We start from the raw sequence: 24,186 nt of genomic DNA on the forward strand, positions 1-24,186 counted from the left end.
TGTCGGTTCCCTCTCTGGAGACCCCCTGAATATTCCCGAAGGTGATCTGCATAGTAATCCTCGTTTGAAACGGCGTATGAAAATTCATCGGTTAAATTCGTTCCCGAAATTGTTGGTATTAAGAACTATCGTTAAAATACTTTCGAATTGTTTATAGATTTTTCTTTTTCCTACCTAATTCTAAATAAAATAAAAAATATGGTTGGTCTGAAAAAGCTGTTTCCACGCGGTCTTGGATGACAAATATGTTTTTCCCTTGCAATGAAGCATTCATTCGGTGTCTAAGCAATTGATACATACACCACAACTTAAAAAATTTAAGTTGCAACAGTTATGATAATAGGGAGAAATCAGATGAATTACGAATATGATTGCGGTACAATCAAACCAATTAATGTATCATGGATCAAAGATCATTAAATAATTCATTAATCATTAATCGTAGAATGATTACATTTTTGATTATGATTCAATTTATAAGTTGATAATGGGATGTCAACCCGCACAATTCCGCACAACTTAGTAGCATAGGTAGAATCATGGTGCTAGTGGGTTAATAATGGTAATCGACGTTATTTCAGAAAATATATATTTATTGAATAGGCGAAAATGATAATGAATTAATTATACATTGAAAATTAATCGATTATGAAACAGATACAGAAGTACATTATTAATGATTAATAGGATTACCAAAAAATGAGTTACTGCCTAATTATGGTATAAAGTCAAAAAGAATATTTTTACAGAAATTTGTTCGCTTCGTTTAATATAATCTCTGACGTAGCATCTGTTTACATCGACTGAAAATATTTGAATAAACTGTTTACATCCTCCTGGATGGAACTGTTAATAACAATCTTTTATAATCGAACCTACGCTTTCACATGAAAATGAAATTGAATAGAATAAGAAAACACGCAACATGACATTTAAGAAATTCCAAAGTATTTCCGTTTCTCACGGAATTCTTTTCAATGAATAACGGTGTACGATCCTCGTATTATATCGTAAATTTCCATGCTGCTCGGTATCCTTCCATTGTGTACATTTTGCTTTTGTTTTTATTTTCCAAACAAAGTCGTTAAATAAATAAAAGTATAACAAAATAATCGCTCCGAAAATTATGTTGATTTTTGTAGCACGTGAATCATGCGACGTTTGTACGACGATTATTCTGAATAATTCATACAGTTGAGAATTCGTATTACAAAAGACAGGTTATTGAACCAGGACAAATTATTATCTCGTAAACTGTATCATTTTTAAATTTCATCTATACTTATGCTACCTGTATTAAGGTATAATACCGCGCTACAAATAGTTTCGTCGTTGGCAAAAATATATTTATATCGTTGAGTCGAAGAACATAAAAAATTTACATCTTTATCTTTCGCGATTATTTTGTTCTTTACTTTTAATTAGCTGTTCATAGTCTCGTCAACTATTAAAATGAGTTAGAAACTATTGTTGCTATCGCCTTCAATTAACAAATAAAACAATCGTTATACCGACGGAAACTTCCGCTCTTGAGACTCTGAAAATAATTCGAATAATTAAATTCTAGTCGCTGCTTTACAATGAGTATTTTTGAACTGTATCGACTGTTCCAATGAATATTCGTTGAAGAGTCGATACAAAAGTGTCAAGGGTTGCCGGATGTCGCATTCCTCTACATAAATATGCGTTTCGTTAATACCCCTAATTGCAATAGCGCGCACAGAGTTTCAAATGAGATCTATATATAACGGTAACTCGACGAAATCTAGTCCCTAAATTTTTCGTTGATTTTTAATTTAATAATATAAATATAAATTATTACTGAAAAATAGTTTTAACAATAAGTAGAAATCTGTTAAAAATGCATGACCATATCCTCTTTTCGGTGCTGCCATCTGTACAAGTTCTCCGTTCGTTCCATTCGAGCTTTACGACTGGAAGAAGGAGACGTTAACGATGTATCGTGCACGGAGATGCCGAAATTCTTAATTACAGACTTTCAAGTAACGAATAAAAGGTATACAACTTTAAATTCGTTATTTCTTAGACAAAGCGTAGAATGAAAATATATTTCACGTCGAACGAGACAAAAGTAATCTCGGTAACTGTACGTTCGAATGAAAGTTATTAAGAAAGAATTTACGTACGCTTACTTACGTATATTCTTACTCATTATTTACTATTCGAATAAAATTTTATCCATTTCTGAGTGCAAAGAATAAGCAATAATATGTAAAAACAAATCTTAGGAGAGTGGGACGCTTAACTGCTTTGAATAGACGCCAGGCAACGTTTTCTAAAATGGCTGATGGCGGTCCATGACTCAGGAGGAAGGAATGAGCGGGAAAAAGAATTTGGTTCGTACCAAAATGTAAATAATTTTTAATGGCTTCTTTTTGAAGAGGGGGAGGAAGGGGAATTACACCTTCTAAAAAGTTTGGTAACCACTGTGCCATGATATTATTCCGGATGATCAAGGTTCAATGCTCGTTAATCGCGGTTTTTTTACATATTTCTTTTTATGGTTTCCTGGCATTTTATAAAATATTCTATCTTGTCCACCGGGAAAGACAAGTTAACTCATTATGTGTATTCGTCTGCGTCTTCCTGTACTGTTTCGATCTTTTATTTCTTTACCCGAATATTATATTTGTATAAATAATTACCAAAAAATACTGTGTTACCATTCTGAACAGTACAAATATCCACTTTATAAATACAGATGTCTCAAAAATCTTTATTTAGTCAATGGAAATATTTTACTTTACAGTACAAAATTACAAAAATTTTGTTGACTTAAAAGTCAAGAATATATTATTGTCATATTAATATTTCTTTAATAAAGTATTATCAATATACTTAATACAATATTTATGTCTAAATGCAGTCACCAGTAATAGGTACATATTTTAGATCAATTTCTAAAAATAGAAATTACTTAGTTACGGCAGACAAACTCGTAGATCGTAAAAACAATTACTTCTACGATACGTGTAATAAATATATCATATTTGGTGAACTAATACTACATAGTACCGTATAAACTCTTCATCATAGCAAACATTTGAGATCTGTGACTTTATGATTCTTCAATTGACGAAAAAAAAAACAGAAAAAAAAAATCGATATTCATCGATTATATACCGACAATAAGAGTTGTGCATCAATATGTATAAATTAAATTGAATGTATGCTATAAGTAACGTGTTCGTTATGACTATCTTTCCAGAACGGTTATTAAATATTTGCAGTCTTGATCTCAATTCTTTTGTAATTCCTACATTCATACGAAGGATAGAGAAAATGTTTACTATGATCAACAATAAGTATATATATCTTAATGTTTTGAAACATCAGCAAAGTGAACTTTCTTTCCATGGCCGTCTAAAGTCTCCATTAAGCTCGACGTGAAACTGAATTCTGAACTGCTTTCATCGTCTTGATCTCTGTAAAACGATAATCCATCAATTATTGTACAACCAACAGTACAATCGTGAGGTTCAAATTTATCAAAATAAAATTACGTACAAAGTATCGAAACTCGTAAGACTGCCGTTTAGTCGTCGTATATTAGAAGGACCATCTATCTTCAACAATTCCAAAAAGGAATTTACAGTTGACAAATAAATTCCTTTCGATCCAGCTAGTCCCAAATAACGAGGGTTAGATAACTCGATTAATATTCGTTCTGGGTTCTTCGTCGGCGTAGTGTACGATTCTTGATCGAGTTTCAAGATCTCCACGGATGAGAAGTAAATAATGAACAAATAGGGTTTACGGAAAGCTACGAAAAAATAAGAAACAAATGTAATAAATGTAAAAAATCGTTCGTAATTGTTCTTACCGAAAACAAAGGGTAAATTATTCCACATCGGTTCGATGCTACGGGTTCTTTGGCCATTTTCATTTACAAACATTCCGAACTCGTTGTAGCAGAGCAAGATCTCCATTTTGTCAGGTACTAGAGAAACGTTTAGAACGCATACAGGGAAAATATCAAGTTTAGCTACTCCCGATAGCGCAGCTTTTACCGAATTATCGTCCCCTTCTGGAAACTCTGCAACATTACACGAATTCATATATTAGTAAATAAATAAATAATTGCTCTCTAAAGCATTAGCTTTGCTACTTACCATCGACACAGTAATTTTTAAGATCTATTTGGAAAAATTTATTACATCCCACGATGAGGACATTCTGAGTAAATATGGCACAGTTGCATGGCTCGGATGTTTCGAGTTCTCGAACACCAATAAATTCTCCAGAATCCTCTTCGGTGTACCATTTGAGTAATCTGTGTACAGTTGCATAAGAAAATCTGAATACCGCGCCTTATGTTTAAACGATATATCGTGTAAATGAGACTCACATTACGTGGGATGCTGTCGCCGCGCACAGCATGTCCCCTTGTAATTCGTATAGATGACAGCTATCGGTACCAGTTAGAACTGGCTTTGTATTGATTGCTGGCCTGGAGCATTCAGCAGCCATTGCATTACTCTTCAATTGTCTTAAATTACAAGATACTAATTGCCTATTTTCTCCAGCTATCATTAAAGCTATACCCAAATGAGGGTGTACAGTTAACTGATGCACCCCCTTCACTCCTCGTATAGCAGTAAGCATCCGTGATTTTGCACCGCTATATGAGAACAGGCCTTCCTCGGCGCCCAATAGAAGCACATTTTCTTCGGGCAAATTTACAGCACACGTTAAATCCAACTGAAAAAAGACGATCAAACATTAGTAGGGTCATTGGCACGAATAAAAATACCGGTGAAACAAATCTGCTTACTTGATTGCTTTCTAATCTTAATATAATTTGATATCTCTCACTTTTATGAATATTACTCAAACGATTTTGACTAGTAACAGACTTCAACGCTTTCAACCAATTTTTCTTATCGGTCTGATTCAAAGCCATTATATCTAAACGTGACGTTGGCCAACAGGTAGTCGATGAATTAGATTCCAATCTAAAGATAAACGGAAGGTCCGACTTCGCTGTTCTCATTACATCCGGTAGCTGTACACTATCCAATACTGTGAATCCATCCTTCTCGGTGAGATTCAATCGATTCACGGGTGACATACCGACAGCAGGTTGATGTTCATAAATACATAAACTTGTACCTTCCAATCTCAGGTATTTTCTTTCCCAACAAGTTTTTGTGCGTATCGGGACTTCCGCCCAGCCCTCCATTATCACATTATCCTTACTTTGGGCATCGCATGTATCCTAAATCGATGATACAAATTATTATACATATAATACAAGGTGCTGCGCAGGTTTTTGTATAAATTTTATTAGGTAATGCTTCAAGAAACCCCCTGATCAAGTTAAACGTAGAACTCCGTTTGTGAACAAAGTTTGTACAAAAACCTGTAGAACATCTTTCGCCTAAAAAGACGTAACATAATTCATACCTTCTCCGCTTTATCTGGTTGATCAATGGTTAACGTTTGAACGCTTCCGGATAACGTGGATAAGCTTTCGTCGCTGTTCCTCCAACTTTTGCCAAACTGTTTGGCGAAACCGCCCGGTAAGCCGCAAGTAGCTGGAATGGTAACCGCGCATTTGAGATGTGCCATTACTTGACACTCGCTGCAAATGGCCGCACGTTTGCCAAATCGAATGGAATCCAAGCAGCCGGAGCATTTTCCTGCTCGCATCGGTAAACCGACTTCGAATCGGTGGGGAATGTTGTGCCCTATCCTTTGGGGCGATAACCGTTTCGTCAACGTGTTAGCGGACTGTAATTCCGTCGTGTAATTCGAACTCTTCATTTCCGGAGCTGTAGGCGAAGTTGGCGCGGAAATCGAAGCGTGCATAGTTCTGAGCGCCAACAATTGGTCGGTTAACGTTTTAACTTTTGCACGCTCTTTTGCTAGTTGGTTCTCCAGCTCCCGGTAACCGACAGGCATCCCAGTCCCGCTAGGTGGTATATTTTCTTTTTGTTTGGTGCCAAGTATCTTGTCGCACACCGTTGTCTTCTTCTTTTTACTACACTCCTCCAATTTGAACTGCAGGTAATCGATTAATTTTGTCTGCTGTTGCCTGGTGCTTTCAGCCTTCACTTCCATTTCCTGATAGAACTGTCGCATTTCCTCCAAGATACTCTCCAATTCCGATATTCTCATACGAAGCTGTTGGCCCTGGTCCACGCTAGTCTGCAGATCGTTCATAAGCGCGAAGTTCGCTTCCTTCAATTCGTGGAACCTCGTCAGATGCTCGCTACTTTCTTCTTTAACCACTCTTGTCTCTGCCTTGGCTACCTCCAAGCTACGTTTCATTTCCGAGAAATCACATTCCAATTCGCCGCATTTGGTTGTTAAATCCTCGACTTGAGTGTTCAATTCTTGCACGAGCCTCTTGTACTGATCCCTCTGAGACAATAAACCGTTTCTCTCGGTCTCTATATCACTAGTTTCGGATTCGAGTCTTTCTAGATTGCGTTCAGCGGCCAGTCGCAACGATCTCTCTTCGTTTCGAACTGTTTGCGATTCGCGAAACTTCGCTTCGACCGCTTCCAGGTCTTTTTGTAACTTCATCTTGTCTTGGATCAGTATATTCTCCCGCGTCTCGTGATCGCTAGTCAGCTTCTCGTAATCCATCAATTGCTCCTCGAGCACCGTGCACGTTTCTTTCAAAAGTTCGATATTCAACTCGTTGCCCTTGATCTCTTGCTCTAGCCTTTCGATCTTGGTTTCGAGCTCGCTCTTTTCTTCGGCATGTTTGGAAATTTTGTGCGACAAACGTCTATTCTCGGTATTCAGACTATCGACCCTATCTTGACTCGTTCGTACTTGCTTGCGCGCCGAATCTAATTCTCTGCGGAGCGAGGCGCTCGAAGATTGAAGCTCTTCTATTTGTTGATTAGCTTGAGTCAAAGCCTATATCGAAACAAAACAATATGACGAAAATATAAAGTAACGTAAAGGGGGGAAAATAATAGAAATTAAATAAAACAACAATCGAAAGAAATTCATAAACGGAAACTATAGATGTACAATGTTCAAAAATATTTACTCTCTGAGCAGAATCTGCTTGCATTTTGTTTCTAGAGGAATCCTTGGTTATATCATTCAACGATGATTTTGCACTACTTAATTCTTTGAGCAATCTTCTAGATTTTTCTTCCTCTTCCTTTACTTTGTGATCCAACTTGTCTGACAATTTATGTTTCTCTTCCAGCAACATTTTCACTTTATCCTCCGCCTTTTTGCATTCTCTCAATGCAATCCTTTTATCTAAATTCGCGTCCGACAATTCCTTTTCTTTCTTCCATAAATTGATCTGCGCTTGTTTCGCGGTTTGACGTTCGGTATTTAAATTTTCTCTCGTAGTTTGAAGATCATGCTCTAATTTTTGTATTTGTTCTTCTATACGAATATCCGGTGCCACCGTTTCTCTTTTGGGCATCGTGCTGGTACTCGGTTGTTCAGTTTCCATTTTAAGAGTAGCGTTTTCCACTTCCAGCTTGGTAACGCTATGTTCTAATCGTCGTAACAATTCTTCTAAATTACCAACTTTACGCATGTGCTCCTCTAAAAATATTTATAAATTTTCATTAAACGATGTTCGGAAAAGTTAACGGCTGACTTTTAAAAGCATACCTTCTTTCTCAAGAGAATCCTGTAACCGTTTCTGTAGCGCAACTTTGTCTTGTGCAGCTTGTTCCAAATTCATGGCCAGAGCTTCACTCTGTTCCAAATTCATTACAGTTTCGCTTAAATCGGACTTCGTTACCTTCAAACAATATTTAATCGATAAGATCAAGAACTTGTATGGATATATAAGTAACTATTTGTTCAAAATTAAAATTAATATTAAATACGTACTTGTAATTGTTGCTTCAACTGTTCGTTCTCGAGCTGCACTCTGTCCAATTCCTGTTGCATTGTAGTCACTGTCTGTTCTAATGCCATAGCATTCTCTAATTGATTTGATCTTTCTTGCAATTGTTTTTTTAAAGCTTCTATTTCAGTATCCCTAGCTGGAATTGTTGCATGTATGGTACGCAATTGCTCTTGACAGTCTTTCAATTCGTTCTGTGCTAATTCTAAAGCAACATTTAATCTCGACTGACGACAGTGATTAGAATCTTGTTCATTTCTCAGTTTAGTCTCTAAATCCGTATTTTTTCCTATCTCCAAATCTAACTTTGCTCTTAGTTCAGCCAACTGATTATGCGCTCGAGCTGCTATTTCTTCCAGTTTCGTCTCAACGCCTTGAACGCTTTGTCGACTAAGTTCTCTAGTTTTGGCTAGAGACTCTTTATATTGCATCTAATAAAATAATAATGTTATTGTATTCTTTAAAACTATAGATAAATTATCATGTAATATTTTATTTCCATTATACGGTGACAATAGAAGCATATCATATTGCAATTAGTACTTTTCAAATATGCTGCTAAATTTGATATTTTATCGCGAACACCCAGGAGTAACTAACCTGAAATACCCTAAGTTTATGCAATTCTGCATTCGCTGTTTGAAGTTCACATTCTGTTCTCTGTAATCTTGAACTCATTTCATTGTTACTTGTGCATAATTCTGTAATTCTTGCAGTTTGAGTCTCAATGTGCTTGTTTAATTGTGCAATTTTTTCCCTTTCTGTATTTTCCCATTTGCGTTTTGCATCTTTTATTAAACTAAGAGCCCTGGTCTCTAAATCTCTTCTTTCTTGACGTTCTAACTCTGTCATTACAAGATATTTACTATGTAGATTCTATGTATGCAATGTTAAAGGGGTTTTGTAAGCCATAGTTATTAACATATTTAAGTACATAACAATACTGATTATTTTACAAAATTAATAGAAACCAAATATTAAAAATTTTTAATTTACAATATAACATTCGATAAAATATAATTGTAGTCATAAGCTAGTTATAAAAATTCCATGACTTCTATATTGATTAAGGTAGTAATATTCAAATTCGCTAATGAATAAATTAAAAATCAAAGAATTCTTTGATTCTTTCACACACAAATTATAAATTACAAATTACCTAATGTTCTTTTTATTCCAGCTAATTCTGACCTAGTGGAAACTAGTTCTCTTTCCAATAAATCTCTCTCCTTGTTAAATGCTTCTAATCTCTTTTTTTTCTCTTCGAGTTTAGTTTCTAGACATGCCATTTTCCCAACTTTCTCTTGAAGTTCAAATATTTTCTTTTGTTTTTCTTGGATATCCTTCTTCTTGGAATCCAATTGTGCCTCCAATTCATTCTTTTCTTTGTACAATTTGTCAGATTGCGCGGAACGATGTTTATGAAATTTAAACTCGAAGAAGGAAGAGTTATCTTTTTGTGCATCTTTGGTAGGGCTGCTTGATTCTGGCTCAGGAACACTTTTATTACTGCCTATGAACACAAAGTATATTAAACTTCAAAGTAAACATACCATTATCATTAATATGCCTCTAATAAGAGTTACCTAAACTTTTTCTAATTATAGCCAGATCGCATCTTGCTGTTCTCAGTTCCTTTTCCAATTTTTCCTTCTCCTTTGTACATGTTCCAATTGTTTCAGCCTCTTCTCCCTCTTGAGCCTCATACTTAGAGGATAATCTCCCCCTTTCACAATCCTTTTTATAACGTTCCTGAAACTCTTTTTCTCTACGTTCGAAATCCATTCTCCTTGTTTTTCATTTGTGACTTACTTTTTAACAAAGAAATGCTTTTATTGTTTGAAGTTACGGAAACATTTGACCAAAAGATATCCTATTTTAAACGCGTTTAGTGTTTTTCAGCGGGTCTGAGCGTGCATGCACTCCGTTGAAGTTTGAAGCCACGCTTAGTTAGGAAAAATTTGGTAGGTAGCGCTTGTGGGACATCACACTACCTAAAAACATGTCGGTGTGCACACACTTAAAATACTCCATCGTCGGTGAAGCGTCGTTAGTCAGTTGTGGTCGCCATCTTGATATTGCTATTCCATTTCAAACTGTGTATGTAACTGGTGGTTCGCATCATATAGAAATTAGATTGCACAAGTAGGAAAGTAATAATTTTATTCATATTCTGAAAGTTGTATTACAGTGCAATATAGTGTTACTGGTGTTATAGTATAAGTTAAAAATAATGTTACATATTCGTAATACCGATGGAATTATTCTGATGAAAGTAAGGTTATGATCTGTACTTCTGACAAAATGTATGACGCTAAAAAAATTGACCCATGTTGGGTGTTATCAAATGCGGATGTTCGTAGATAAAGCGCAGTTTGATAATTAAAGAGTGATAATTTTATGATATAACCTTATATTAGGGATTTTTCCAAAGATTTGTTAGTTTTATTTATAATAAATTTCCCTCCAAATTTAATCCACGTTACATTTCAGGTTCTTTTATGCTCGCAAGCAATTATAAACAAATAAAGTTAAACATTGTATTAATAGATCGTCTTGTATACAACAAACGATTTTAAATTTAAAATAAATTGTGATCACCTATCATTTCCCTGTATGTTTGTTACGGTTTATCAAGAACATTTGGCTGAGTTTATGCTGTGGTCAATAAGGCAATTTCTTATATCTATAAAGGATATTTATTCTTAAAACCAGTAATATTTGAGGTTTAGATCACTTTCAAATAAGTAACTCAGCATACTTAGTTTTAATTCTTACCATGAACGGCGTTGATTTCTTATTCCATACTAAATCAATAACATTGTAATGCCTAGGAGGTTTTCTACAGTCCCCAGAGTCTTTGAATAAAAGGTTTCATCAAATATATCTAGTCTGCCCTATGCTCTGTTCGCAATTCTATTAATATTAATAATATTAGTTCTTGCACGGAAATCTCTTATAATAGACATGAATGATCTATGAATCATTTTGTGGTCGGTAACATGGATCTATTGCTTTTGTCAAAAATTAGATGTTCTTGTCTAAATTACATTTATCGAATAATAAGTAATTATGTATACACAAAATGTACATAGTAGTGATTATTATTCATTAAAATGTAAATGTTAAAAGCCGGCCTGAACTACATGTCTCATGTTGCACTGAAAGATCAATATGGCGACTTCCATGAAGTAATTAAATAAAAGTGAACGCTTGTTATGAAGATTGAGTTTCATAATAAATTCACACAAAAGTGCAAGCGTCAAATACTTTAATAATTATGCTCATTATTATGCGATGATAGTCAATGACACTAAAATTATACAAAGTGAAATTCTCATCATTCCAGTACGTTTTTTTTAAAGCTTCTGTGTATACTCAATAAAGAACATGTGCACCTGCATTTCTATTAAAAATAAGTTGCAACTATTTGCACCTAGAGTTTGCACATTACATGTTGTGTGCAACTATGTGTCCAAAATAGAATTCGTTCATACCAATGCAAGAAAGTATATGTTAACGTAAAAATATTTTGATATTTTTCTTTCAGCTTTTAATAAAATGCATAAAGAATCGAAGTATAATTATAACAAGTAGAATCTGAATAATATAAATAAAAAAACATGTTACAACAACATGGATTGTCAAGGGATAAAGTACTGTTCCGTATTTTTAAAAATAAAGGTCCAACTGCTAGCAGTATATGTGAAAAACTGGTATTTATTAGCGTACAATAATTACATTTTTTTGTGACATTATTAATTTATTTCAGGCTATAATTCATGTATACATATATTTTTATAAATCAGTCAGATACTGAGATAACATTTGTGTCAAACTTTTGAGATTTTGGTATTTTAGTGTTTCTATAATATAACGATAAACTTATTAAGAATGAATTCTTACATTAGAAAGACGATGTAAAAAACATTGTTGTATTAACGGAGGATGAACTTTGTGAGTTATGGAAATATATGAAAACCATATTATTAGAAGCTCAAAAATTGTGTACGCAATCATCCAATAAAAAGAATAAATATGTGAAAGTAAGGTCCTTTGTAAACATCTGTTTACTCCCAATTATAACATTTTACTTAATCTTTAATATATCTTAAATTTCAGGAATATAACATTATGATTAAATTGATACGCACAGTAACTGCAATGGCACTTGAAACAATTGTACAACGAAAATTTATACCTAATATTCTATTACAAAATATTATGTTGTTACATTCCATTATATTGCCCAGTTTAAGTGACAAGCAGGTTGATGTTTTATTACATTGCATTATATATTTTTAATATTTTTCTCCTTAATGAATTAACAAATAAAAAATTTCTAAGGCTAAGAATGAAATATCCTACCTACTGGAAAACTGGTGGAAATTAGATATGACATGGAAGGAAAAAGTGATAGTGAACGCAGTGAAATATCTTGTCCAAAGTTGCAAATCTTCATTGGTAATTATATAACACGTTATTATGATAGAAATATACAATACTGGAATATTAATTGTATTTTTAGTTACATATAAAACGCTTGTATGACATAAGATGTAGCGTCAAGTTGCTAAAACGTACAGAGGATGTACAAGAATTGCTTAAACTTGTTCGCGAGAAATCTGTGATGTCGATTGAAGAAGGTCAAATGCTATTCTTGCATTTGTTTACTCTTGGGGAGCAATATATACTGGTACAAGTCATAATTATATATACACGCTCGTTTCTTTTATATGAAATAATATTGACATGGAAATTATTTTAGGGAATTCATAATAACATAAAAGTAATATTACAAGACGTAGGAAACAGTTATATTCGTGTCTATGCAAATTTGTATGCAACAGCATGGACAAATGCATCTGCTAAAATGAAAAAATTCATTGCCGAGAATTGTTTGAAAAATTTAGTTTTCCATTGTTTTCGCGCGCACAGAGATTCAGCGGGAAGAGGGGAACTTGGTAAAAATTTGCTCATATTTCTTACTGCTATTCACGAGAATAAAAATCAAGCAGTAAGATTAATGATTCACAACCAGTGTAAAACTTTACTTTGGAAACACTTAGAGGTAATAATGCAATAACATATCTAGTTTATGATAATTAATGAATATAATTTTTTTTTCACAGGCTCCTGGTTCCTACGTCAGGTGTAATGCAGTGGAAATTCTTTTTGTGACAAGCTCTATACATTACACGTGTGCTACAAAAGATAGAAGTATAGCTTATCTTCAAAAATATTATAAAACAATAGCTCATCTTTTAAAAGATTCTGATCATCAAGTGTGCAATGTTACCATGAGCGTAAGCGAATTTTTATAGTATTAAACAGATTTTTATTTGATAGCTAATATTTTATAATTTCGAATATTATTAGGGTCTTTTTGAAATATTGGAAAAACATTGGAACTGCGTTCCAAACAATATTATCCGCGATTGGTTAAATATATTACTACATTACACAAAATGCTCGAGTAATTCTGAAATGAGAGCAAATGTTTTTATTCGCTTGAAAAAAATTTTAATCAAGGAACGATCTCATAGAATACTTAGAGATTTTTTACCAAATTTTGCACAAAGTATTTATGACGAAGACAAAACCGTAGTAGAAGAACTAATCAAACTTCTACGGCATGCACAAAATCAACTCGGAATTCCGTTCTGGGATATTGTACCGTTAACGTACATTCTTGATCGTTTAGAGGTGTGTATGAATTCACCTAACATAAAAATATTTCTAAATGTAAATAAAAATAAATACTTTCAGACTACTCAAGACACAATTTTATTAGCTGAATTGATAAAACTTCTGTGGTTGCGTATATCTTCAGATTATACAGACAATCATAAAATAATAGAAGAAATGGTATACATAGGAAGAAATAATATAAAAGCAATTAGGAGATTTTGTCTTCATTCGAAATTTGTTATAAACTGGAATGTCTGTATAGAGCTTATTGAAACTATTTTACCTATGATAGAAGAGGAAATGGAGTGTTTACCTTCGATGGAAATATTACAGAAAAAATATAACAAGAAAGCCAAGCTGAGTAATAAGGAAAATAATTGTAAAAATGGTAATAACATATATAGTTAGATTAAATATAGCATTCAAACAAATGATTATCTTTATTTTTACAGGATATGTCAATGAGTTGGAAGAAGATCTAGACAGTTACAGAGATGTACAAATATATATTGACGTTATTGCTACGTTATTAGTAGCAAATGCAAAAAACATAGAAGAAGAAAATTTTACTCAAGCGGAGATAACGGTTTTACAATCAATTGCAAAAATCTTGCCACAATTTTCTAAATTTTTCAAGGTAATTTTTTCAAAACTTGTTCCTCAACGCGCAAAATTTTTTGATTTATATAATTGTCCCCTAGGAAACTTCGATAAATGAATCGGTGTTATTTTTATTCTCTTTAATACCGGCGAAGTTTTTTCTCGATAAAACTGAAGTCATAGAGATGTTGATGCAGCAATTGCGTGATCATAGTACTTCTGAAGATACAATTCTTACAGTTATATATGTTCTTTTGAAATGGAATAAAGGACAAACGATTTTATTTGCACTGACAAACCTATTTACAGAGTCATTAAATATAAATATACAAACTAACGAGGTACAAGTATTACGTGATAAATACGATCATAAGGATATAATATGACACTAATTAACAATTACTTTAGGGCACTTGTAACGACTCGGACGTCTTTAAAATTAACGAAAGAGGCTTAGAGTTAAGTCTTCGTATTTTAAAACATTTATTACATGTTGAGTACCGATCCGTCTTAATGAATAAGTATCATCAAGATGTACTTACATTTTGGGAAAGTTTACATAGGTGGAGAATATTTATACAAAAAGAACTAGATAACGAGTACAATATAAATAACGTAATATCCAAAGATTTAGTCGTCAAGTTTTTTTACGAATACATATCAATGGTCTTTTTGTTAGATAAAGCAGACGTGTTCAATGCTTCGGAACATTTATCGGAAATTCTGTTATGGATGACAAAGTACGTAAATAAATTACTTATTTTCAAGAGTATTTTCGAAACTATTATAATTTATATTGCATTTTTAACTTAGGGCAATAGTACCCCATATACCGCAAGTAGACCTGGATACTGACAGCCATCAAATTTGTATCGATTTAATGAAATGTACTTTCGACATTTTAAATCTATTTATGAAAGAATACGATAGTACCCCAAAGTTATGTTGTGATATTGTACTTTTGTATAGCAGTTGTTTAACTTCGTTAGGGGGTGTTGCTTTTTTGACTAATGCATTTGACGGACTATTCAAGTTACTAGATTTTAGTAAAATGGCTTATGAAAATCAGGAGCCAAATTTGTTAAAAATCGTCGTACCAAATTTTGTTTCCATTATAATGGTTACTTTAACCAGATATGATCAAAGTGTCTTGGCCAAACAAACAAATGTAAGTATTTACTTTGTTGTTTTAAGACAAAAGTAACATCCAAATTGAAGTATTTTGTGTATTAATTGTTACAGAATTTAAAAATACTGCATGAATTGACGCAAAAGTATTTTTCCGTTATTAAGAGTACTTTTAATGACCAGAAAATGTGTCTCCCCTACATAACTCTCATGTTTAACACCGCAATCAGCAACATAAGCAAAGAAATGATCCGTGTACTCCAAAATACACCTATTAAGATGGAAAATATTTTAATAACAAATTTCCCTTACTTAGCAACAAAGATACTCAAAATAATTTTAATTACAAAAAAATACCAATCACTGAGTGTTCAGGTGTTAACAAAAACAATAACAAATTATACAAAAGTGTGTATGTTTGAACTGTCTAATAAGTATCATTGTTCAAGTAAAACTTACCATACATGATGTAATATTTCAGATCGACACGCTTTCCGCTCTAGTAATAATTCACAAAATGGTTAAATCATCTGATAAGACACTTATCAACAAACTTAGAAACGTGACATTAACATTGAAAGAACACGATCGAGAGTGGTCATCCGACACTCCCTTTGACAGGTATAAGAAATATTCAATTTTATATTAATAAATAGACAAGACCAAGATTAATGACGTTCCCCGTTTCAGATCTATCAACGATGCAATAAATATAGTTTTAGATACTATATTGCAAGAGTAACATATTGCAGATTCTATGATGTCTTATTCCTTTAAGAAAAATTCTTCCAGTAAAGTAAGGTTTGTGCAATATTTCGAAATATTTCACGTAAATAGTTTCTTCGAGTATTAAAGGAACGAGTAATTTAGTTATATATTTTTAAACAAAATGAAAGAATATTTTTCTATGAAAACAGAGTACAAAACTATTAGAGGTAAAACCCGCGATTGGGTTATTTCATGTAGTTGGTAAAATAAACATCTTTCAGATGATTTTAAAAATATATATTTTGTTTATACCGGAATATTATAATTTTTTATAAATGAAATATGCGAACTCCCGTTTATATATTAACCTTTTATAAAAAAGATATTAATAAATTACTGAATTATAGTTACCACGATAGATATTTGTTGTACATTTATACAATCTTGCATCTTGATTTTTCATCCATGTACGCGATCAACCGGAAGATGTTATATGTCGCATCTGTCTGACAGCAGCCACAACCCTGGCATTACACCCAGAGCTGCCGTTTTGATAATCCTCCGGCGATAATCTCAGTAAGAGAGACATGTGTTGTAAGTTTTCTAACAGGGAGAGACCAAGTTCCTCCAATATATTGCCAAGGTAATCTATGATACATATTTCTAATGTTTAATTTAGATAAGTACATCTTATTCTTTACTAATGCAACACTTTAATCCACTTACCTATGTCGGTAGCAAGTTGTTTACACGCTGCAGAGCTCAATTGACAAATCCCTAATGTTTGATCTAGAAACATTTGACACGTCCCTTTAGCAATAATGTCTAACAAAATACCGGTGAACCCAGATTCGGTTAAACCTTGTGCATATTGCGGGTCTGCCGCTTTCAATGCTCGAGTTAGGTTTGGATTTTCTCTGAGTAGGAATGGTTCTAAATGCTGCGGCAATGTCATCAAATATTGTCCAACTTGAGTTATGTATTCCTGAGGCGCGAAACTATAATCAGGTAAATCTGCGCTCAGATGGGTCATTTTGTTTGCTTCCGTTGACCATGCAGGTGCCTTTGGCACTTGCAGTAACTGAGTAAAAATCGGAGCAAAGATCACTTCGTACGTAGCGTGATGCAAATCGGAGCATAGTTTGTGTATAGATTTTATTATCGAGTCGAGAATAGTTTTTTCCTCTGTAAACAAAATAATCGTGAGAACTTTAACCGGTAATTCTTCGTAGTAACAAAAATCTGACGGTATTACCTTTTTGGAAAGATGCAACAAGGTTCTCCAGGTCAGTTTGACTGGATGTGTTCAACAGTAACTTTTTGTACTGATTAAAAACACTGCCTGTTGCACTTTGTAGTTTGTTGTTAGCCTCGGTTATATCGATTACCAAAGACTTTTCAAATTGCTGAATTTGCCCCAAGAGATCGCCTAAATTAATTGAAGCATACATGGGAATTTTATTGTAAATTTCCAAAGAGTTTAAAATTGTACGCATTACCTATAGTTTGCATCAAAGTGAGACACATTTGAAACAGATTCCAATCCTCGTGCTTTACTTTTTTGCGTTCCAATTTCCGCACGGTTGCTTGATATTTTTCAAGATATTTACTAAAATAACTCTATAAACATAAGAAACATGTTTACCACATATATTTTAACATCTTTTTACCGTGAGACTTTGTTTCGAACAACGTACATTTAAAGATTTCAATAAACCGGGATACCCACAGCCATCGGTAAAAAGTTTGCATCTTTTATTGGCCTCGTTTGCATATTCCATTATTCTTGAAATAGTTAGGGAAATAACATTGATCGTTTCGCTTAAATCATCTTGCGCACGGTCCATCGACTGAAGACGATGTTCAAGTTGTGCAGTTTCGTAAACATTATATTTTACTATGTACGGTACATAAGGCGCGTATATTGCTTGTGCCAACGATAGCAATTTTTGATTTTGTAATTTTCCATGGGACGATGCCTCGATCGCACCATTCAGATTTACTGCAAAATGTCTTGTGATCTGTTTAAGTTCGAGCAGCAAAGACAATTGCATGGAAGTCGAATGTTGCTTTAAAATTGCTTCTATACATTCTGGAATACCTGGATCTAAACTTTTCAGAAGATCAGTATACACTTCGATCAAAACGTCGATCGAACTATTTGGGAATACTTGATGGCACCATTTGACCTTAATCAAAATCACGCTGCTTTAGTAAAATATATATATCGAACATTTTCCGATAGTAATCGAATGATTGGAAACCTAAGAGTTACCTGATCGTGCCAACTAGATAGTAGTTTATCATAGTAATTGTGTAACCAGTAAGTAACGTTTTCGTCTTGCGCTAATTCGATAGTTCTCCGCCATTCTTGTACCAACGACACTTTCAAACAATTGTGATAATATTTAACGAGTTGCGGTAAACGTTCCATTTTACTAAAAATATCCACATAAACTTTGGATTGTTCTAAATATTTTTTAAAAGAAAGATTAGGTGTTAGATTCTATGAATTAGTAAAATACGTTCTACCAGTAATGTAATTTACCCAAATTTGCAGCAGTAAATGCTTGTACTAATCTTGGACTAGCCATTGCTTCTAATCGATTTTTCAAACCTTCTAATTGTAATTTTTTATCTTCATAATCGACAACGTTTATAAGCATACCCAGTGACTTTTGCATACTGAACAACTTATTTGCAATAGCTTCTACATCTCCCGACTCAAATACCTGAGATATTAAAAAGAACACAGAGAAAATTTGTAAAATATTCCTCCCTTCTATTTCATTATTTACCTCCTCAACATCATTGGCCAGTACACTCCAATTGTCAGCCTCGTGCAAACCCTGTTTAGCAGTTTGCAGATCTGTCTTTATCCTATCTATTCTTTCTAAGGTTGCCATAGAGGATGCTGTGTCTTTCTCTACCTATTTGATAAATGTTATCATTATGGAAGATACAGTAGTCTTGTTACATATTAAAGAGCATTTAAAAACACGACCTTTTCAATTTCTTCCTTGACAACAACCATTTTTTCTCTCAGAGCCAAAGCTTCTTGTTGCAAAAGCTGTGTATCCCTTAAAACTCTTGGCAAACTTGAAAGAACAGACTGACTAGTCTCCTCCAAAGCACCATTGACTTGTTGAACATACAGTTGCAACTTCATCACCAGGGATGAAACAAATGCCTAATTGGGGCAACATTATTGATGAATTATTTCGAAGAAAACTAGCTTCTTCATATTTGAAACAATCCAAAAATCGTGTACTATTTCAGTGTCGAGATATCGTAGAAATATTGGAAGATGCGATAACGAAAAATTACTGTTACAAATTCGGGTCCAATGACAAAATTAAGCCGTTCGTGCAATCGCTTTCGCGCGAAACTAAGACGAAAAGATTTCTGAAATATGGATGTTGTCGGTCGCGATGCGCTAGAAAAAAAAGTTGTCATCTTCGAAAATGACACGCGATGTCATTGACCGCGTTGCAATGGAAGCAAGAGGTCAGTTTAGTGACTGCATCAGTGTAGTTGAATTTGAAAAAAATCTGCCGAGGAACGTAAGAAATTGGCGGGATACGATCAAGGGAATTGTAACAACGGTACACGACTCACATCTTTGTTTTCTTCTGCCTCGGCGGACTTGAACGTTTTGTTGATCCAATCTTTAACGTCGAAAGATTCCTCGGAGAACGCGGACACGTCCTGAAAGCGTTGTTTTAAGGTTAGGTACGATTCAATCCTCTTTTCCGAGAATATTCTCGGTATTCGCTGCGATCGTGGTTGTGCTCGCATACAATTTTTGCAAAAATTTGTAAAAATACGTAAATTAAGAAACAATAACTGCCTAAGAAAAAGATCAACGGAGTTAATCGACGGTTGTTCGTGCCGCTTACCATGACAAAATTTCGTTGGAACGAATTTTCGGATATCGTTTCGTTCGTAAACGGAGAATTGCGAACTGTTGTGCACGATCGGCAACGATTCGGTAACGATCAGTTGGAAATTTATTTTTCACTTTTCCTTCATCGCCGCATAGCGCAGAAGTGCTTCGCCGCGAGACCACTTTGCACTTTGCGTGTTGCTCGTGACTCGAGCCAGGATCCGGAAGGACAAGTTCTTATCGCTCACTATTGCGACAGATTAAACCATTCAAACGTTCTCGGTACATTCGACCGTCAAGTATTTCCGTTACATCCTCGAAGATAATCAGTGCTCGCGGCTACTTAAGGGCGGGGATCAATCGTGCGAACGTCGTGCAACATATGCCCCTTAGGCAGTACGCGATATTAGGTTAGACTTATTTCGTTAAAATACGAAAGAATCGAGAGGTTCGAAACGACAGAGTTCTCGTTGTGCCGGCGCGTTACGTGTGTGACCAGCAACTCTTTTTTAGGATAAGAACAAAGAACGAACGAAAACTAAAAGAACCGTTTAAAGTAAGACAAGTGGTACGTTCTTAAAGCGATAGTCGTGATAAGCAGGCTTCTGTATCTCGGATTGCAGACGGATTCGACGATGGAACAGGGCTTTCTGGAAGACAGCCCTTTCACCCCCTCGCGATCATCGGCTCTGTTTTCTCGTGACACGATCCACGGCCCTGGATTCCGACGAACTGCCTACCAGGAGGTAGGCGGTAAATCGAAGGGGAAAAGGGAGAGAAAATGGAGAACAGCATGTTATCGGCCACTTCCGGGCCCTTCGTTGGTCGCCACGCCCCCGAAACTGCGTTTGCGCGTGACGATTTGCGCAACAGTTGGAACTTAGAATTTCGCCTCCTCGAAATCGCCTTGGTCGCGACGAAAATAAGGAGAGCTATAGACGAGCGTAACCGCGACACGACTTGTACTCTGCCCTTTTTCTTGCGAACGTTCAACGCGTCGAGCACAAAGCTGCTCTTTACCTCCCAGGTTGTGTTACACACGCGTACCGTATCGCTTCTTTTTTCTGTGTACGTGTTTACCGTGGACTCGCCACGTATCGTCGTTATAGATTTCTCGGAGGGCTTGAAAAGGTTCCGAAAATAATTGTTTCAAACCGTTATATACGAAGTTCTGGTCGAAACTGCTACGAAGAACCTAAAAGTCGAATTATACCCATGTCAAAGTTCTTGTATCGGTGTTATTTTTTAGTTTCCGAATCTGTATAGTGTAAATGTTTTGAAAAGATATCGAAACCGTTTTCAAAAACGTTCATCATAACTGTTTCAAGAACCTAAACTTGTATCGTAACAGTTTTCGAGTCTTGTTCAAAGCGTTCGAGACCTCGAGTTCGATCGAGTTTCCTTTCTGATATTTGACAAATATTCGAACGATACCTATACTTAAACTTCAAATTAAACTTAAGTGGAATGCTCAGCGTTGAATTTTTAAGTTGCTTTTGAACAATTTTAGAGTAGTAGTAAATTTCGAAATATTAGGTATGTTGAATCGATATGAAAGGTCAACCGTGAAATATGGGGGTGGCAACGCGATGGCGTAAGCGTTCTCGTCTCGCAGTGTCCATTTTATAGAGATCGAGAGTACAATGAACAGTATCCGATACAAGAATACATTAGAGAGGACGATGCTACCGTATGTCGAAACGAGCTATGCCTCCAAATTGATCTTTTAGCATTGGCAACGATTCGAAACATGCATCGATCATAAAAATCTGTGTTTCTCTTTGGCCACTTCGGTCACGTGATTTGAATCCCATGGAGTAAGATTTAGTCTCTTCTTCGAACGATTCTAGTACCAAGTTTTAATTTAAATAATTAAAATCCATCTGTAATTAAACGCTTTGCACAGTCAGGCATTCGAACAGCCAAATATCGAACTCGAGGTTTAACGTTATAGGAAAGGAAACAACGTTGATTTAAACTGTCTAATCGTAGATTCAGGACGAGATCTCAAAGTTCCACTCGCGACGAGGAGATTATTCTTTCCTGTAAAGCCGAACTTTATTACGGACGGCAATCAGGCTCAATCAGTAGAGCGTATTAGAATCGTACGCATTTAACGTCGCGCATAAAGCGCGTCGATCGGTAGTCCAATTTTGTAATTTTGCCGTGCATACGAATGCGCGGCCGTCGATTAGTCGCCCTTCAATTCGTCCATACCGGGACGTTTCGAAAATCACAATTTCATTCGATCAAACACCGTCGACGTTCGTTTTTAACAATGTTAACTATTTCTGTCTCTTCGTGTCAATGTTAAAGTTAAGCTCGTTTCGTATTCTGACGGGGATACGACCCCCATGTTCGTTATCGTAACGCTTAGATAATTTTGCCACGGGGTACGTCGGAATCCGAAAGATACGTCTACCGTTTCCTTCGAATAAATATTCCCAGTACAGCATAGTTCGTCCAGTATTATAGAAGAAACAAGCTACGTTTCTGTAAGGTGGCAAAATTATAGAACCGTGGCCCTTGTACGGAAAGATCATTGTACTTAGTTGGTCCCAAGAGGGCTCGTGCAATGCGGGGGCCCGTAGGCAGGAGGCGTCCTCGACCTTGAGACCCGAACAAGCCAATCCCAAGCCTTTTGCTCGATGGCACCGAGGTCACGGGATTGGCTAAATGTTCTCCACGATACCGACCAACCACTTCCGAGTGTTTCCGGCTGGGGCCGCCAGACCGATTCCCCGGAAAGCAGAGACACCCGGTGAGTCGAGAGAGCAGGTAACGTGTCGTAATTTCTGTTCTGCATTTTCATTCTTCACCCCCCACGCCAAAGCACTGTTTCTCCCAGCGCGCACTGTCGGCCAAGCAAGCAACGTGGACAAAAAAAAAAGAAAAAAAGAAACGCAAGTGGTTATCAATGCGCGATAACGGGCCAACAACCTTAACAGTTCCGACTAATCTCCCTTCCTGTACGAAGGTGCAATTTGGCCCCGAAACGGCTCTGTATGGCTCCGATTACGCATTGTTGAACCCTGCGACGAAACAACGCGGCACGCAAACTGTGTGCTCGTCGGTGGCTGTGTAGCACAGGGAATCGACTCCTTCCGTACGCGTAGCAATTTATTCGTGACGTTTATACGATCGAACATTTAAATTTTTATCCGCTCGATCCGCGATATATATTTCGTTTTATAATTGAAATTTTTATTTTTACTCAACGGGTTACGGATAAACCGGATGTAGCTTTTATTCGTCGTTGGAGAGTTTCGTTCAGATAAGAATTTTTGCCCGCCTCTGGTCCGAAACCGTTCGTCCCCGTAACACACAGTCGAGCCTCGAAAAGCATATTTTTGGTAAAGCCAGTTTTTTGGTACGGTATTTTTTACGATATATCGTCCGGCTGAGATACATTACATTGGACCAGCCAATCGTTCGCTCTGGTTTTTTAACGCACACCACGCTTTGGCCATCCAAGCTTCAATCCCCGTCGGCGTGCCCGACAAAAACCCTCAGACAATACTCATAAGATTCAGAGCGAGTACTTGTGCTTAGGGTACACGACTCTCTAATGCACGAATTCCGTGATTAGCAATCCTCCTGCAAACGACACCTTCCCATACAGCGCTCTGTGCTACTAGGGTGGTGCATAATCACGTCCAAAAATTTCATACTCCCTGAATTATCTCCTTTTCTTCTTCTAATTGGAATAGTTTTTCTGTTGGTGTTTTGCTTCCGGTAGTGGTGCAAAGGTACTCCAGCTTTCGATTTTTCTACGCTTCCTTTTCGATATTTTCCTCGAGACAAGACTGTACAAGAGCATACCAAAATGATCTCTAGAGACGTAAGAGATTTTAGATAAAATTTTTCAAACAAATTTTCACAGCTACGATAGCCTTCGCGTGCAATTTTTGCACAAGTGGGAACGAAACGAGTTTAGCCGGATGAGAAAATGTTGGGGAAATAATGGTAGAAAAGCACGAAAAAAAAAAAACTTATGGACCACCCTGGTGATAGTAACCACCCCCGCAGTCGTCGACGCCGTGCATTTATACGGCGTCGTTGCATTCTAATCCCGACTGTAACGATTCGTCGAACAGCCCATTCCGGTTTTGTTTTCGTTCCGTCGACCTGCCTTCTCCCCCGAACGGATCAAAAACTATCTCCGCGGAAGTTCCAACGAACGATAATAATCCAGCGGTCGAGCATGTAACCCCATTTAATTCCGCGGCTTGTGGAAACTTTCGAAAGACAATCAATGGTTTCGTCTGGCACTTTGCAAAGTAAACGCTGCCGGATGAAATTAATGATCTTCCTT

At 35.7% G+C, this 24,186-nt stretch overlaps 3 protein-coding genes across 4 annotated transcripts; 1 reads left to right on the forward strand and 2 right to left on the reverse strand.

Annotated features, from left to right (window-relative positions):
• Window positions 1-3,004: 3,004 nt before the first annotated feature.
• On the reverse strand, window positions 3,005-9,792 carry LOC122396377 (citron rho-interacting kinase-like). Its single transcript, XM_043394705.1, has 13 exons — window positions 9,445-9,792; window positions 9,018-9,371; window positions 8,459-8,703; window positions 7,843-8,289; window positions 7,618-7,750; window positions 7,031-7,548; window positions 5,428-6,894; window positions 4,796-5,239; window positions 4,370-4,722; window positions 4,134-4,294; window positions 3,845-4,057; window positions 3,529-3,784; window positions 3,005-3,446 (listed from the first exon to the last, which is right to left on the reverse strand). The coding sequence occupies exons 1-13, from the start codon at window positions 9,641-9,643 to the stop codon at window positions 3,338-3,340; spliced, it is 4,899 nt and encodes a 1,632-aa protein (XP_043250640.1). The 5' UTR covers window positions 9,644-9,792; the 3' UTR covers window positions 3,005-3,337.
• A 1,203-nt stretch (window positions 9,793-10,995) lies between these two features.
• Window positions 10,996-16,091, forward strand: LOC122396378. Of its 2 annotated transcripts, XM_043394707.1 has the most exons (17): window positions 10,996-11,206; window positions 11,409-11,574; window positions 11,770-11,904; window positions 11,981-12,127; window positions 12,206-12,322; window positions 12,387-12,554; window positions 12,627-12,929; window positions 12,991-13,164; window positions 13,238-13,564; window positions 13,628-13,937; window positions 14,002-14,186; window positions 14,251-14,490; window positions 14,558-14,889; window positions 14,963-15,317; window positions 15,392-15,685; window positions 15,759-15,898; window positions 15,968-16,091. In XM_043394707.1, the coding sequence occupies exons 2-17, from the start codon at window positions 11,482-11,484 to the stop codon at window positions 16,017-16,019; spliced, it is 3,372 nt and encodes a 1,123-aa protein (XP_043250642.1). In that variant the 5' UTR covers window positions 10,996-11,206; window positions 11,409-11,481; the 3' UTR covers window positions 16,020-16,091. The 2 variants fall into 2 exon arrangements, with proteins under 2 accessions (XP_043250642.1, XP_043250641.1); XM_043394706.1 differs by having other exon boundaries at window positions 13,238-13,937.
• A 358-nt stretch (window positions 16,092-16,449) lies between these two features.
• On the reverse strand, window positions 16,450-20,093 carry LOC122396379 (conserved oligomeric Golgi complex subunit 7). Its single transcript, XM_043394708.1, has 11 exons — window positions 19,885-20,093; window positions 19,604-19,693; window positions 18,990-19,175; window positions 18,784-18,915; window positions 18,534-18,717; window positions 18,261-18,454; window positions 17,683-18,174; window positions 17,485-17,605; window positions 17,241-17,414; window positions 16,712-17,170; window positions 16,450-16,633 (listed from the first exon to the last, which is right to left on the reverse strand). The coding sequence occupies exons 1-11, from the start codon at window positions 19,885-19,887 to the stop codon at window positions 16,461-16,463; spliced, it is 2,208 nt and encodes a 735-aa protein (XP_043250643.1). The 5' UTR covers window positions 19,888-20,093; the 3' UTR covers window positions 16,450-16,460.
• Between the last annotated feature and the right edge of the window lie 4,093 nt (window positions 20,094-24,186).

Source organism: Colletes gigas, unplaced genomic scaffold (genome assembly GCF_013123115.1).
Source record: "Colletes gigas isolate AHSC1104 unplaced genomic scaffold, ASM1312311v1 Colletes_gigas_Sc00007, whole genome shotgun sequence".
Classification (NCBI taxonomy): Eukaryota; Metazoa; Arthropoda; class Insecta; order Hymenoptera; family Colletidae; genus Colletes; species Colletes gigas.

What these genes read in the sequence shown, in the direction of transcription:
- LOC122396377 (XM_043394705.1), bottom strand. Translation starts at nt 9,643, where the DNA reads ATGGATTTCGAACGTAGAGAAAAAGAGTTTCAGGAACGTTATAAAAAG. An exon ending in GGATTCTCTTGAGAAAGAAG is followed by an intron (nt 7,549 to 7,617) that starts GTATGCTTTTAA and finishes AAATATTTTTAG; the next exon opens with AGGAGCACATGCGTAAAGTT. An exon ending in AACCAGATAAAGCGGAGAAG is followed by an intron (nt 5,240 to 5,427) that starts GTATGAATTATG and finishes TCATCGATTTAG; the next exon opens with GATACATGCGATGCCCAAAG.
- LOC122396378 (XM_043394706.1), top strand. Translation starts at nt 11,482, where the DNA reads ATGTTACAACAACATGGATTGTCAAGGGATAAAGTACTGTTCCGTATT. An exon ending in GCAGTATATGTGAAAAACTG is followed by an intron (nt 11,575 to 11,769) that starts GTATTTATTAGC and finishes TTCTTACATTAG; the next exon opens with AAAGACGATGTAAAAAACAT. An exon ending in GGAAAATAATTGTAAAAATG is followed by an intron (nt 13,938 to 14,001) that starts GTAATAACATAT and finishes TTATTTTTACAG; the next exon opens with GATATGTCAATGAGTTGGAA.
- LOC122396379 (XM_043394708.1), bottom strand. An exon ending in TATCTAGTTGGCACGATCAG is followed by an intron (nt 18,175 to 18,260) that starts GTAACTCTTAGG and finishes ATTTTGATTAAG; the next exon opens with GTCAAATGGTGCCATCAAGT. An exon ending in GTTTATTGAAATCTTTAAAT is followed by an intron (nt 17,606 to 17,682) that starts GTACGTTGTTCG and finishes TTATGTTTATAG; the next exon opens with AGTTATTTTAGTAAATATCT.